This window comes from Patella vulgata, chromosome 1 (genome assembly GCF_932274485.2).
Source record: "Patella vulgata chromosome 1, xgPatVulg1.2, whole genome shotgun sequence".
NCBI lineage: Eukaryota > Metazoa > Mollusca > Gastropoda > Patellidae > Patella > Patella vulgata.
The window spans coordinates 55,448,382-55,465,100 of record NC_065879.2 but is presented as its reverse complement, the minus strand read 5'-3'; the positions used below and the strand labels follow the sequence as shown (position 1 = coordinate 55,465,100).

At 36.0% G+C, this 16,719-nt stretch overlaps 1 protein-coding gene across 6 annotated transcripts in view; it reads right to left on the bottom strand.

Moving 5' to 3' along the window:
- The window catches only part of LOC126808777 (serine/threonine-protein phosphatase 2A regulatory subunit B'' subunit beta), a 281,556-nt gene extending 267,899 nt beyond the window's left edge, over positions 1-13,657 (bottom strand). Inside the window, exons 1-2 of one of the 6 annotated variants that reach the window (XM_050533746.2) lie at positions 13,510-13,657; positions 11,687-12,024 (exon numbers count right to left, since the gene is read on the bottom strand). In XM_050533746.2, coding sequence (XP_050389703.1) covers positions 11,687-11,968 — 282 coding nt within the window. In that variant the 5' untranslated portion in view covers positions 11,969-12,024; positions 13,510-13,657. Of the gene's footprint in view, positions 1-11,686; positions 12,025-13,256; positions 13,390-13,454; positions 13,473-13,509 lie in introns of those variants that run through there. The other 5 variants (XM_056101922.1, XM_050533748.2, XM_050533747.2 and 2 more) reach the window with 5 other exon arrangements.
- Positions 13,658-16,719: the final 3,062 nt, after the last annotated feature.

The following is a 16,719-nucleotide window of genomic DNA, read 5'->3' as shown; positions in this document are numbered from 1 at the left end:
TGATATATTTCTGGTTGACACACAAAATAAAATAAAAAGATCGCGGAAAAGTGCAATAAAATAATTTAAGTCGGGGGTGGTTTTAGTTAGTCGGTCGCGTTAGGCGAAACAAAGATATTTTTAAGGTCAGCCCAAGCAGCAAAATATGACAAGCTGAAAATCAAGTATTTTCTGATTTTGAGCGTTTTTGGATGCCTTTATCTCAAAAACTTAACCTACAATTATTTTTAACTTTCTCTATCGAGAGTCCTTTAGTTAGTCTTGTGCATGAAAACATCCAAGAAGTCTTTGAAATGTCTGGAATAGGATAAAAAAGGGACTGAAAATCGAAAAAAGTCGAAAAATCGTGAAATTTTGGAAAATGCTATATTATTTTATTATTTAATCAGATTTTTACGAAAAGGTTACACATTCAGATAGCTAACCTAATTACGATTCTAACGATGTATAATATGTATTGAGTTATTGAAATTTAATTTTCGAGATTTTGACATTTTTGAATTTTTGGCACTTTTGAACATAGGATTTCTCAGGGCCATTTTATCTGATCAGATAATGTAATATATCATTACAGAGCCCTGTGGCTATCTAATTGCTCAAATTGGTTATTAAAACTACCACGACAATAATCTCCATACCGGACGTATTCAAAAAATGAAGAAAAAGGTTAAAAAAAAATTAGCGCTTGTGCGAAAAACTTGATTTCTCCATCAGATCTTAGCGGACCAAAAGAACTAAAATGTCGCTGGATAGCCCCATTAATGGAATATCATATGACATCTGAATGATACGATTTAGATGGCTAGAAAATAAATTATGGTACGCCAAAAATCTAGTATTTTCCGTTTTGGAGCATTTTGAGAGGCCTTTTTCTCAAACACAACAACTACGTTTTTTCTTAAACTTTTTTTACTCAGAGTCCTATGGGTGGACTATGGCGTGAGTCCAAAAATAAAAGCATTGAAATAACATAAGTTGTCCAAAAAGAGCCTCAATCTTGGAAAAAAGTTGAAAAATCCTCAAATTACTGAAAATGCTCTTCTATTATTCTTTGTTTTGAAAACAGCTCAATGGGTGTTTCTAAAACTTCTGGTACAGAAAGTTAACTATCCAAACAACATGTTAAAACTATCCCGACAATGATCCAAAAACCGGAAGTAGTCGAAAAATATCCGATATTTTGAAAAAAACAACTTAAAAAGTAAAAAATGGTGATCTAGCGAAAAAAGTGATTACAACGCCATATTTCAACGAATCAAAACAACTAAAGTGTCATTGGATAGCCCGAACAATGGGCGATCTTATGACATCTCAATGGTAAAAAATCGCTGGTTACGTAATATATTATGAGATGCTGAAAATCTAGTATTTTCCTTTTTGGAGCCTATTCAGACGCTTTTATCTCGAAAATTACTCTTATTTCCTTTCTTAAACTTCTGTTACTTAGAGTCCTAACGCTGGTCTGGGGTGTGAATCCAAATTTAAAAGCCTCAATATAGTATAGATGGTCCAAAAGGGCCACAATATTTTAAAAAAGTCGAAAAATCGTTATATCTGTAAATCTGCTTCTAGGGGTATAAGGGAGGTAAAACTGTCCAATGGATCTTCCTGAAACTTCTGGTACAGGAAGTTAAGTTCCCATACCACTTGTTAAATCTATCCTGATAATGATCCGTAAACAGGAAGTAGTCAAAAAAGACAGTAAAAAAATCGGTGCTCTTGGAACAATCAGGATTTCACCGTCGGGTGTGACCGGATCAAAACATCTAAAGTATCGTTTGGTAGCTTGATAAATAGGCTATTGTATGACACGCTTCCTGTCTGATTCCTGAAAGCCGGTTCAGTGCTGCTTGCAGGTCTAGTTATTATTATTATTATTTATTCCGGGAGCCTATTTCTCCATGATCGAAAACAGATATCGATCTGGAACCAAATATTATATTGGGAAACCAGGTGGTGGCTATTCCTTAAAACAATTTTGAAACTTATGCGCATACCGGAAGTGAACGAACTTTGTACTTTTTCGCGATATTGAAAATTGGCTGTGGTTTCGTCAATTCTTTACCTATTTTCAAACAAATGACATTTTCAGAAACCCTGATTCTTTTCCGAGACAATGGCTATCTCACATTTTTCAATTTCGAAAATTCGTCCTGGACTTCTGTCGTTTGAAAATTGAAAAAACGTAGTTTACGAGACATTTTTGTTATTTTTCAAAATTTTCAAATTTTACCTACATTTTTGGATACCTGAAGACCACCCAATTCCAGAAATATAAGTTTCATTTCGAGTCGCTGCCTTTTATTTTTCGATATTTTTCGAATTTTGGGCCCATTCCCCAACTCTTATATTTTTTTGAAAGGATTAATTGATGTTTCTGAAAGTCCTGAAACATAAAGCCAGATGGTCATTCTGTTTTGTAAAAGCAATTTCCACAACGATCAGTAAACCGGAAGTAGTCATAATAATTTCGGGAATTTTGAAAAAAATGTAAAAAATGAGCTCTTTTGAGAAAAACGTGATTTCTCCGTCTGATATCAACGGATATAACAAATTAAGGTATCGATGAGTGCCTCGGGGAATGGACTGTCGTATGATGCCCGATTTATACGGATACCATGAACAGGCAGCAAAATATGGCATGCTGAAAATCAAGTATTTTCTGATTTGGAGCGTTTTTGGACGCCTGTATCTCGAAAACTGCTCCAAGGATTTTTCTTAAACTTTTCCTATCAAGAGTCCCTCCGGTAGTCTTGTGCATGAATCCATCCAATAAGACATTGAAATGTCTGGATTAGGTAAAATAACGTACTGAAAAGTTGAAAAATCCTTAAATTACTGAAAATACTCTACCATTTTTCTTTCTTTGGAAAACAGCTGTATGGATTTTTCTGAAACTTCTTGTACAGAAGGTTAGGTAACCAAACAACTTGTTAAAATTATCCCGACAATGATCCAAAAGCCGGAAGTAGTCAAAAAAATATCCGATATTTTGAGAAAAAAAACAAAAAAATTTAAAAATGTTGATCTTGCGAAAAAAAGTGATTACTACGTAAGATTTCAAAACAACTAAAGTGTCATTGGATAGCCCGAACAATGGACGATCTTATGACATCTCAGTGGTAAAAATTTGCTGGTTAGGCAATATATTATGAGATGCTGAAAATCTAGTATTTTTCTTTTTGGGGGCTATTCAGATGCTTTCATCCCAAAAACTTTTCTTTTTTCCTTTCTTAAACTTCTGTTTATTAGAGTCCTAACGGTGGTCTAGGGTGTGAATCCAAATTTAAAAGCCTCAATATAGTATAAATGAATCGTTTCTTCCATATCTCGGTCTTGTCCCGGTCTTGGGGGCTATTCAGATGCTTTCATCTCGAAAACTTCTCTTATTTCCTTTCTTAAACTTCTGTTAGAGTCCTAACAGTGGTCTAGGGTGTGAATCCAAATTTAAAAGCCTCAAAATAGTATAAATGGTCCAAAGAGGGCCACAATCTTTGAAAAAAGTTGAAAAATCGTTATATCTTTTTCTAATGGTCTAATGGTATAAGGGAGATAAGACATTGGCATCAGACTACCAATTATTTGCTAAATATTGTTAAATATCTTTTAATTTTCCTTTCTTTTAAAAACTGTCCAATGGATCTTTCTGAAACTTTCTGGTACAGATAGTTAAGTTCCCATACAACGTGTTAAATCTATCCCGACAATGATCCGTAAACCGGAAGTAGTCGAAAAAATATATTCGATATTTAAAAAAAAACAGTAAAAATCGGTGCTCTTGCAAAAATCGCGATTTCACCGTCGGGTGTGACCGCATCAAAACATCTAAAGTATCGTTTGGTAGCTCGATGAATGGGCTATTGTATGACAAACTTTTGGTCTGATTCCTGAAAGCCGGTTCAGTGCTGCTTGCAGGTCGAGTTATTATTCAAATTCCATTTTGATTAGATCTCAGCAACTGCTTGTCGCATCGTTTCGATTTCTTCGGTTTTACTGGGAAAAAGGGTGTGACTTAGAGGATAAAACTATTTTGAACGTTCTGCGACAATGCGAAATGTCCGAAATCCCTGAAGCTATCATTTTTAAAAATATTGTAATAATTTTAACAATAATCGTTGGATTTTAACTTTCGGTACATTTTGCCATAGCCGGAGACAGGGCACATAGTTACGCTACTTTTGATTTTTGATTTCCGGCAAATCTTCGCAGATATTAGGCGCCAAATTTAGAAAATTTAAATTTTTACAAAAAATTTTTTATTTATGAATATTTTTTATTCGTGTTTTACACAGAATCAAAGTGTCATCTGACTTAAGCAAAAAAGTGAAATTTTTTTGTCTCCGTAATATAACTTTAATTCAGAGTTTTCACCCTTTATTTTTCAAATTTTCAGCCCATTTTGTGAGCCTGAGTTTCGTTTTACGGCCAAATTGACGTTTCTGAAACTTGTGGAACATGAAGTTAGAGTCCAAAACCAACTGATAAAGCTATTTCGACAAGGATCCTTAAACCGGAAGTGGTCGAAAAAATGTCCGATATTTTGAAGAAAACGCAAAAAAATGGGTGCTTTTGGGAAAAACATGATTTTTTCACCCGATATCAACGGATTAAAGAAATTAAGGTATCGTTGTGTGGCCCGGGGATTCGACTGTCATATGATACCCATTTCACACTAATCCTATGAGAGGGCAGCAAAATATGACATGCTGAAAATCAAGTATTTTCTGATTTGGAGCGTTTTTGGACGCCTGTATCGCGAAAAACTGCTCAAAGGATTTTTCTTAAACTTTCCCTATCGAGAGTCCCTCTGGTAGTCTTGTGCATGAATCCATCCAACAAGACATTGAAATGTCTGGAATAGGTAAAATAACGTACTGAAAATAAAAAAAAGTTGAAAAATAGTGAAATTTTGGAAAATGCTCTATTACTTTAATATTTAAACAAGTTTTTACAAACAAATTACACATTCAGATAGCTGACCTAATTACGATTCTAACGATGTATAATATGTATTGAAATATTTAAATTTAATTTTCGATATATTGACATTTTTGAATTTTTGGCACTATTAAACATAGGATTTCCCAGGGGCATTTTATCTGATCAGACAATGTAATATATCATTACATAGCCCTGTGGCTATTTGATAAGCCAATCCGGTTATGAAAACTATCCCGACAATAATCTCCATACCGGAAGTATTCAAAAAATGAAGAAAAAAGGTTAAAAAAAATAACGCTCTTGCGAAAAACTTGATTTCTCTATCAGATGTTAGCGGACCAAAAGAACTAAGGTATCGCTGGATAGCCCCATGAATGGACTATCATATGGTATCTGAATGTTACGATTTAGATGGCTAGAAAATAAATTATGGTACGCCGAAAATCTAGTATTTTCCGTTTTGGAGCATTTTAAGACGCCATTTTCTGGAAAGCGAAAACTACGATTTTTTTACTCAGAGTCCTATCGGTGGACTATGGCATGAGTCCAAAAATAAATGCATTGAAATTAATGAAATAATATAAGTGGTCCAAAAAGAGCCTCAATCTTGGACAAAAGTTGAAAAATCCTTAAATTACTGAAAATGCTCTTCTATTTTTCTTTCTATGGAAAACAGCTGAATGGATTTTTCTGAAACTTCTTGTACAGAAGGATAGGTAACCAAACAACTTGTTAAAATTATCCTGACAATGATCCAAAAACCAGAAGTAGTCAAAAAAATATCTGATATTTTGAGAAAAAAACCATAAAAAGTAAAAAAATGGTGATCTTGCGAAAAAAGTGATTACTACGTAAGATTTCAAAACAACTAAAGTGTCATTGGATAGCCCGAACAATGGACGATCGTATGACATCTAAATGGTAAAAATTTGCTGGTTAGGCAATATATAATGGGACGCTGAAAATCTAGTATTTTCATTTTAGGGGGCTATTCAGATGCTTTCATCCCGAAAACTTCTCTGTTTTCCTTTCTTAAACTTCTGTTACTTAGAGTCCTAGAATTTCAGATCTCAGAGCATGCGCAACGCAGCTCAGTTTTTTGGTCGGCCATTCCCGTGTACTTAATGTGTGCAGTCCAATTTAAATGTATTTACGTTTTTGTAGATATATTAGAACAATCTATTTATATTTTCTGTATACCCATAGACACATAGGTCTATTTATATTGGTATTTATATGTTAATATGCCTTTGTAAATTTATATTTAATGTCCCATTTAAGAAATAATGTTCGTTTCATGGAATATTAGAGTATTAAATAAATAATGACAAAGATAAATAGGTTAAAAAATTAAGGTAATCAGCGCAGTTGTATTAACTTTATCAAACAAAGCATAACTCAAATCTTACCCAAAAACACAATCTGTTACGACATTTCACAAATTGATTGATAATAAATAATACATAGTCATTATTTACCAAACACAGATATGTAATTTAGAACTAATCTGTAATAAACATATATTCTCAATTGTTCCCCTTGGGACATACTTAGAGTATGTCAAAGGCAACTTTTCAAACACGATATCAAAGTAGATCTACAATAGTAGGCGTATTTTGTAAAATAAATTGCTACCCGAAAATTAACCGATTGGTTTAAAGAAAACAGTTATTTAAAAATAATGATTTGTTAACATACTCTGTGAAGTGTTGGAATGTCGGTCTGCTGGGACGTCTGGATTGACAAATAAATTAGAATTGGAGAATGAATAAATTGTTATGTTATTATAACCGCTAAAAAGTGGCATTGAAAGTTTGGTAAGATCAACCAGGTCAATTAAAACTGGAATCGAGTGATCCTTACCGGCGACAGAAAAATAAAATATAGACTTATTGGAAAGTTGCTGATTTAAAACATCCCTATGAAACCGGAGCTGTGCCTTCAGTGCCTCTTTCATTTCCCTATCTGTTAGTTGTAAAAGCCCATTTTCCATACCCTCTTTACTTTTCCAAAGACCTACCCCGACAATTTCTGTTGTTAGGCGCTCTTTTTTCCTAATCCCACGTTTCCCCTTACATTCTTTTTCGCAAAAAGAACCGCTAGCTTTTTTCTTTCGATTTCTTCCTGTCTTTGCCTAAATTTAGAAAGTTGATTTTTAGTTATCGTTTCAGCATCCATTAAGACCAAATTACGTTGATCAGGTGAAAGATTTTTTATACATTCATCAGATTTATTCATTTTATATAAAATGGACGCTTCGTTGCCAAAAATATTAGACGAGGGTGCGATCGAGATGACTGAACACGGTTTCTGGTAATTTGTTGTGAGGCATGGCAGAACTCGAACACGAAAGATTATAGTCATCTCGATACTCAAGTAAACTTTTTGCAATGTACTTTATGGCATTGTGAAGTGTATCTTTGATTTTCGACATCATACAAATTACTTTTTCCCCACGAGGTTGGGACTTACAACCAGTTTTTTTATTTGTCAAAACTTTATTATTATTAGCCTTTGCGCGAATCAATTCTTTTGAGGTCTTCCTTAGTCGATTTTTTAATCGCAAAATTGTTTATATATACCTATTGATCCTTCTTAATAAATTCTTATTTTTCCTATTTAACTTGGTCAAAGTCACAGCATCGACAGATGTCTGTGTCCCTCTATTTATTAAATGTATCGTGCTGGTATCTGCCGATGGTGTCTTATCCACTATCTCCACTATCCCGGGGAAAAAGAGGCTGTTGAGATAATCGTCATATAATTTTAAAGATTTATTACAATTTGTCTTCAGTCTGACCAGCCTACTTCGAATACCGTTGTCATCAAACGTCACCCTGTCGTCATGTAAAGCAGTAATTATAGACTGGTGCTCTGTATTGGTCGGAAATTTATTAATGATGCCTACCTAGTACCAGCCTATTTTTAATTTTTGCAAAGGGAAGTTTAGTTATTGTTCCAAGATCATAGTGATCGCCCAAACCAATGCTGGATAGTAATTCATCTTTGGACGTCATGCCTGCTAATTGAATCAATTGACAACAAATTAAAAATTCCTGAACAAAATAAATTCCTGATCGACTACTTTGGAAACTTCTGCACAGACCGGAAGTGGTCGAATTTGGTACAGTGCCCAAAAATCAGAAACTGGCCGTAGTTTTGTCAATTATTTCCCTATTTTGAAACAAATGACATTACCGGAAACCCTGAGTCTTTTCCGAAACGATAGCAGTTGAATATTTCGAAATTTCGAATCTTTGTCGTTGACTTATATCATTCGAATATTGCAAACATGTCATTTACGAGACAATTTTTGTTAATTTTCAAAATATTCAAATTTGACCTACATTTTTGGATACCTAAGTCAATCCGATTCCAGTAGTATAATTTTCATTCAGAGTTATCGCCCTTTTTTTTCGAATTTTTTGCCCATTTTGTATCTTACTTTTTTCTTTTTACGACCAGCATGAAGTTATATGACCATAACAAGGGATAAAGCAATTTCAACAATGATCCGTAGACCGGAAGTTGTCAAAATAATGTCCGATACAGAGGTCGCAGTCACGCAAAAATCTGCATATTTCACGCATTTTTTTTCAAAATAAACGCAAATATTGACGGACGCTGAGTAATTTACGCGCAGAAAATTTCCCTGACGTGAGAATAATTAGATTATTCTATGTCGTAGTTTGTACAATTTACATGTATGTGCTTCACCCGGCATTTACACACATCTACTGCACGTAGTCTCCATAGTTTTTTTATATTTCCTCTTATTTCATTCATGCCGTTTACCTCCAGTCATCATTAGACTAAATACCGTACGCCTATCAATGAAATAAGGATGCTTAAAATAGGGTTGTTCACAAAACAACTTTACATGCTTCTATATTGAGTATTTTGAGAGGCTCTAAGTCACGCAGATGTAGAGGGCAAAAACGCAAAATTTTGGAATGTCTGCATATTTTTATGCAACTCAAAATTGATCCACTGTGACCGCTGGTCCGATATGTTGAAAACAATGCAAAAAATGGGTACTTTTGGAAAAAACAAGATTTCTCTGTCCTATATCACCGGAATAAACCAATTAAGGTAGCGATGAGTGGCTCGATGAATGGACTATCATGTGATACCCAATGCATACCGATACTATGACCAGGCAGCAAAATATGGCACGCTTAAAATCTATCGAGAGTCCATTCGATAATCTTGTGCATGAAGCCATCCAATAAGACTTTGAAATGTCTGGAATAGGATAAAAAAGGGACTGAAAATTGAAAAAAGTTGAAAAATCGTGAAATTTTGGGAAATGCTCTATTACTTTATTATTTAAACATATTTTTACAAAAAGGTTACACAATCAGATAGCTGACCTAATTACGATTCTAACGATTGAGTTATTGAAATTTAATTCTCCGATATTTTTGCATTTTTAACACTTTTGAACATAGGATTTCTCAGGGGCATTTTATCTGATCAGATAATGTAATATATCATTACAGAGCACTGTGACTATTTAATTGCCCAAACCGGTTATTAAAACTATCCCGACAATAATCTGCATACCGGAAGCATTCAAAACTTGATTTCTCCGTCAGATGTTAGCGGACCAAAAGAACTAAAGTGTCGTTAGATAGCTCCATTAATGGACTATCATATGACATCTGAATGATACGATTTCGATAGTGAGAAAATAAATTATGATACGCCGAAAAATCTAGTATTTTCCGGTTTGGAGCCTTTTGAGACGCCTTTTTCTCGAAAACGACACCTACAATTTTTCTTAAACTTGTTTTACTCAGAGTCCTATCGGTGGTCTATGGCGTGAATCCCAAAATAGAAGCATTGAAATAATATAAGTGGTCCAAAAAGAGCCCCGATCTTTGAAAAAAGTTGGGGATCACGTGGCTAAGTGGGTAAGACGCTAGCTCGCTAGCCTGGAGGTCGGGTGTTCGATCCCTGCATTGGCCGAGAAAGTTCATCCAGATTTTCCGGCGTGGTTCTCCCTTGTCAGTGATGCAGGACGGAGGGGCTGACAAGGAAAGCTGTCTAGTCGTTCGGATGGGACGAAAAACCGAGGTCCCGTGTACACATTGGCATGCACGTAAAAGATCCCTTGGCAGTTGGAATTCGATATAAGAGTAGGCCGTAGTGCCGCTGTCCGGGCAAAATTTCCCTCATAGCACACTGTATGGCATATGCCCGTCTTCATTAGCCCAGGTTAGGAGCAGAACAGTAGGACGTTAAACCCCATTTCATTTCATTTCATTTGAAAAAAGTTGAAAAATCCTTAAATTACTGAAAATGCTCTTCTATTTTTCTTTGTTTTGAAAACAGCTCAATGGATGTTTCTGAAACTTCTGGTACAGAAAGTTAAGCATCAAAACAACTTGTTAAAACTATCCCGACAACGAACCAAAAACCTCTGAAGTAGTCGAAAAAATATCCGATATTTTGAAAAAAAAACGTAAAAAGTAAAAAAAAAATGGTGATGATGTGAAAAAAGTGATCACTACGCCAGATTTTACCGAATCAAAACAACTAAAGTCTCATTGGTTAGTCCAAATAATGGATGATCTTATGGCATCCAAATCATACAAATTCACTGGTTAGGCAATATATTATGTTACCCTCAAAATCTAGTATTTTCCTTTCTGGAGCCTATTCAGACGCTTTTAACTCGAAAACTACTCTTATTTCATTTCTGAAACCTCTGTCACTGAGAGTCCTAACAGTTGTCTAGGGTGTGAATCCAATTTAAAAGCCTCAATATGATATAAAGGGTCCAAAAAGGGACCCAATCTTTAAAAAAAACTCGAAAAATCGTTATATTACTACAAAAAAAAATTCTAATTGTATAAGGGAGGTAAATAGTCCTAAACAAAATGATATCAGAATACCAATTATTTACTAAATATTGTTAAATATTTGATAATGGTCCTCTAATTTTCCTTTCTTTTAACAACTGTCCAATGGATCTTTCTGAAACTTCTGGTATAGGAAGTTAAGTTCCCATGCCACTTGTTAAATCTATCCCGACAATGATCTGTAAACCGGAACTAGTCGAAAAAATATTGGATATTTGATAATTTTCCTTTCTTTTAAAGGACAATATTGGTGTCAGTCATTATAAAATATGTGATAGAGCTCGTTAAATACATCCCAAATATAATTTTAACACAGAGATCATTGCTACGGGAGTTGTGTAACAAGCACGTGAAGAAACGGGAAGTGATGTCAAACATGACAAACATGATGTGTCCTTCTATATAACTGACTGAAGTAATGAGCGGTAACAGACAAACGATCGAATTTCATTTCACTGATAATTCCGTTGAAGATGAAAAGTTGTTATATGAGACGATGAGAGGATATCTGACAATTCAAAAATAGAATTGGCTGTCACTAGATAAGGGACATGAGAAAAAGTAGAAAAATCCCGTGCATTCGAAGTAGTCGAAAAAATATCTGATATTTTGAGAAAAAAAAATATTAAAAAATTAGTACTCTTGAGAAAGACGCGATTTCTCCATCTGTGTCACTGAATCAAAACAACTAAAGTATCGTTTGGTAGCTCGATAAACGGGCTATTGTATGACGCTCTTCCTGTCTGATTCCTGAAAGCCGGTTCAGTGCTGCTTGCAGGTCTAGTTTTAATAGTTATCACTTTTGAAAATCATTGTATTATTAGATCTGAAAAGTGAAAGATGAAAATAAAAAGTTTTTAAATAGATTTGGAACTTACTTTAGCACTGTTCTTCTGTGTGTTGCTGTGGTGTTTGTTGTTTTTTGGTTTCCGTGGGCTACGAGGGCTTGGTAATTTATGCGTGTATGTCGGGGAACCAGGACGAGGTCTTGGTGACTGTGGATGGGAAGATGGTATAGATTTTAATGATGGTGTGACGAGAACTTCACCAAGTACTATCTGTCGTAGATTTTCGCGGAGAGCATTCTGAGTTTCTGATTCCGTCACCCAGAAGAGGAACAGATCATCAACTCGACTTTTCAATACAGGCTTTAAAGTCATTTTATACTGCTACAAGTTTTCTCTTTTTCAACTTATTTCCATTTTCAATTTTCTGTCTAAAGAAAAAACAAGCGGTTGCTATGCAAGATACGCCCACATTTAGCAAGAGATGGGCAGAGAGCAAGCTAAAAAGCCATACAATTTGAGGCTATAGTCAAGGATGTGTCAATATCAAAAGGAACTGAGATCTTTGGGATATATACATACATGTACATTTTAAGTTTCATCAAAATCGGATAAAAATTGTGACCTCTAGAGTGTCCACAAGCTAATGACACGATTTTTTGTACAATCATGGGTTATAATCGATTAAGTTGCGGTCGGTTACATGTCAAAATCGAAAGGAACCGACACCTTTGGGATATAAACCTATATTTCAAGTTTCGTCAAAATCAAATAAAAACTGTGACCTCTAGTACGTCGTTTGGGTGTAACAGTATTTAAACGGTTTTTAAAATCGGATAAAAATTGTGACCTTTAGACTTTAGAGGGTCCACAAGCTAAAAACTTGATTTTTTGTACAATAATTGTTAGGGGCCATAATCTACGAAGTTACTGTCCGATATGGGCAACTATCGAATGGAACCGAGATCTTTGGTTTATAAAAATGTATTTCAAGTTTCATCAAAATCGGATAAAAATTGTTACATCTACATGGTCCACAACCTTGGTATTGCATACTTTTACACTATTTATGGGCAGTTTTGGTCTGATTTTCAAGAAATTCTAACTCAACCATCATAATGCTGTAACAGATATTTTGAACATTTTTTAAATGCAAATAAAAAATGTGATCCAGGAAGTTATGGTCCAATGTGCCAATATGAAAAGAAACCAAGATTTTTGCGTTATAAACATACATTTTAAGTTTCTTCAAAATCGGATAAAACTTGTGACCTCTGGAGTGTCCACAACCTAAAAACGTGATTTTTCGTACAATCAGGGAACACAATCTGCAAATATTGAAAGGACCGGAGATCTTTGGGATATAAATCTATATTTTAATTAAGTTTCGTCAAAATCGGATAAAAATTGTGACCTGTGTAGGGTGTCCACAAACAAAATGAGGACGGACAATTTTATTTGTTGTGATATTTAGTTGTACAATGGATTTTATTTAACTGGAGGTGATTTCAAACACACAGGTAACTTTATAAAATAGCCATAATAAGTTTGGTCATTATTCTATTAGGCTACTAGGCCTATAATAGGCTAGTCTAATATAGAAGAATTCCGTTTAAAATTTAGGACGGTTCAAACATATAACAGTTGAGGATAAAAGAAAGACCTTTGTTTCAGATCTTTACAACAATATGCTTTCAGTCAATCTAATTACATAAAAATCTGTACGATTAGTTCAGCATGTATGGACGTATAATCACGTTCATGACATAAATACGATCCATGTTTTAATCTTCTACACCCAACCAATAATTAACTGACAAGTTTCTGGCAGACAAGATTAAATCTAGTTCAAAATATTCACCAATTTTTTTGTTTCATAGAGGATTACGAAAGGATATATCTGTAAAAGGAATTACCCTGTAAAAGATGGCCACATTCAACACGGGATGTCTCATCACGCGGCGTCAATCATTGGCTCGCGCGTGCATTGTTTACAGAAGACCTTACTGGTTCGGGCGGAATGGATCCTTTTACTCATACTCATTTCAATACCCATTTACACTAAATAGGAAATAGGAAACGTTTTTATTTGTTTTTCTAATACATAAAAAAAATGTTTTAGAATTTAATTCGTCGGAGGAAAAAAAGTTAATATTTGTGGCTGTCATCCTTATCATAGACTGGACAACCTGCTCTAAATGATAATTTGCTCTAATACGTCAGACTCGCTCCTACGTCACTCGTGGCTAAGTGGGTAAGACGCTAGCTCGCTAGCCTGGAGGTCGGGTGTTCGATCCCTGCATTGGCCGAGAAAGTTCATCCAGATTTTCCGGCGTGGTTCTCCCTTGTCAGTGATGCAGGACGGAGGGGCTGACAAGGAAAGCTGTCTAGTCGTTCGGATGGGACGAAAAACCGAGGTCCCGTGTACACATTGGCGTGCACGCAAAAGATCACTTGGCAGTTGGAATTCGATATTAGAGTAGGCCGTAGTGCCGCTGTCCGGGCAAAATTTCCCTCACAGCACACTGTATGGCGTATGCCCGTCTTCATTAGCCCAGGTTAGGAGCAGAACAGTAGGACGTTAAACTCCATTTCATTTCATTTCCTACGTCACTCCTTTTCTGACTTGCATATTTAACCGCAGCTTTCGACGATGAGGGTCAAGGTCATAAAACGTCCGCTCAGCGTAACGTCCGTTGACTTCAGTCCAACAGACTAAAGCCAATCTGTTTTACAGACCTAATGCGACATCCGTCTTTTATCTCTGTCCAAGATGACTGACCTTTAAAAGGTTAGATCGCTGTAGTTCTAAGGGTGACGTCACATCACAATGTTTACCAACAAAGCAAGATGACATCGATAACGCCAAAAAAGATTACTTCTGTGGCTTGTTTTTGTTGTTTTAAAACAAACACGAGCAGGTCAATCAGATTAGACGGTAAAAAATGTTATTCTGAAAGAATTCAGAGTAAACAAACAGAAAAAAACGTCAAATTGATGGTCACACGTGCGTTGTTTACATCGAACGTAGTAATATGAACTGGTACGGGCAGAATTATATCGTTTTACCCATTTTACGCCTCCGCGTACTATTTTCTGTACCTATTTACGCTAATTATGGAATATTTTTTATCAAGATATACTTCAAACACCTTTATTTATTTTTCTAATACTAAAAAAAAATTTTTTCAGAATTTAATTTGTCGAAAGAAAAAAGTTAATATTTTGTAGTCATTAAGTCACATCGATGTCATCCTTATCAGTGATTGTAGCGGCCAAGCGAATATTCACTGCGGATCAGTGTGGACTAAAGCTACCGAACACAAATGGGCAACCTATTCGCCTAGCGGCAGATTCGACCGATCAAGCTGGCAACCTTTACGTTGGCAACTTATTCAGAAAGACCAGAATTGCCCAAACTCATCCATATTAATCAACCAATAAAATCCAACGTTACATGTATAAAATGAAAGTAGAACACTATTAAGCTATTCGTTTAGCTCAGAATTGAGGTTTAATTTCGGATTATCATTAGCATCTTACTATGTTCTGAAAGGTAATAAAATAAACTTTCCAAATATTATTCATAAAAGTTGCCATAATCTATGGAAGCCTATTGCGGCCATTTCAGAATCTCGTGTTCTCGCCCTCGAGAAGTCGAGGGCGAGAACGCGAGGAAATAGGGCGAGAATACGAGGATCTCGCCCCGAGAACACAAGATTACTTTCACCTCGACTTCTCGCTCCCTCGTCCTTCGACTTCTCGCTCCCTCGTGTTCTCGCCTTTGAAAAACCTTGTGTTCTCGCACTCTCGCCCTCGACTTCTCGCCTTTAAAAAACCTTGTGTTCTTGTGTTCTCGCTCCCTCGCCTTTGAGTTAATCTCGTCCTCTCGTGTTCTCGCTCCCTCGCTTCGTCACAATCTCAACTTCTCGTCTTCTCGCCTCGGAAGTGCAGTTTATACGCATGTCCACTGACTACCGTATCAGCATTTATATTTGGACGTGGATTATAATAAATGGAAATGTTTGAAGTTCTAGAAAATTTAATAGTTCTAAACAATTTTTATCTCTTCTTGCACAGATAGTATTGTATTCTGTAATTGATTTTAAGTCTTCAGTCGAATCTTTCTTTGCTCTCTAACTTCAATAACCTTCATCAGGTTTTTTGATGCATGGATTTGTCAGTGCTGTAGGATGTAGAGCCTGACAAGGGACAACGTATAGTCGTTCGAATGGGATTAAAAAAGCGAGGTCCCGTGAACGGAATCAAAATGAAGTTGGCTCTACGGTGGCCCAGACGTTTGCTTTCTAATTTTATCAAAGTTCATCGTGATTTTTCTGGCGATGTCCACCCTAGGACAGGGACAACGTATAGTCGTTCGGATGGAATACAAATAACTGAGATCCCATGTCCGGAATTTAACTGAAGTGTGAGCTACGATGACTCAGTGAGTAGGACGTTTGCTCTCTTCATCAAAGTTCTCCTGGATTTTTCGGTCGGGGTTCCTGCTTGTCAGTGGTATAGTCGTTTGAATGGTATAAATAAAAAACGAGGTTCCTTGTCCGAAATCGAAATGAAGTGGGGGCTACGGTGGCTCAGTGAGTAGGACGTTTGCTCTCTAACTTCATCAAAGTGCATCGGGATTTTTCTGGAGATGTCCCCCCTTGTCAGTTGTGTAGGATGGAGGACGGAGGGCCTGGCAACGGATAACGTGTAGTCATTCAGATGGGACAAAAAAAACGGGGTCCCGTGTACACATTGGCGTCTGTCATTGAGTCAAGTGGCTCGGTTTCGATTCGCCGCTTGAACGTGACAATGATTAGGATCGTCTGTCCAATGGTGTGGGTTTTCTCCGGGTTTCCCCCACTGCTAAAGACCCCTAAACGCAAGCAAATTATTGAAATAAAATTGTTAGTCCCGGAATGACCTGGTTTGTGCCTCTCTTTCACACTCACTGGTGTCCAGGTACAAGAACCCTTTACCGTTAGAATTCAAAATAAGAGTAGGCCCTCGTAGCACACTGCATGACGTATCTTCGCTTTCATTAGCTCAGTTGGAGAAGAACAGTATGGGTTTTGGTAGCCGAATGGTAACCGCGTTCGCATTTGATCATAAGGACTGTCATT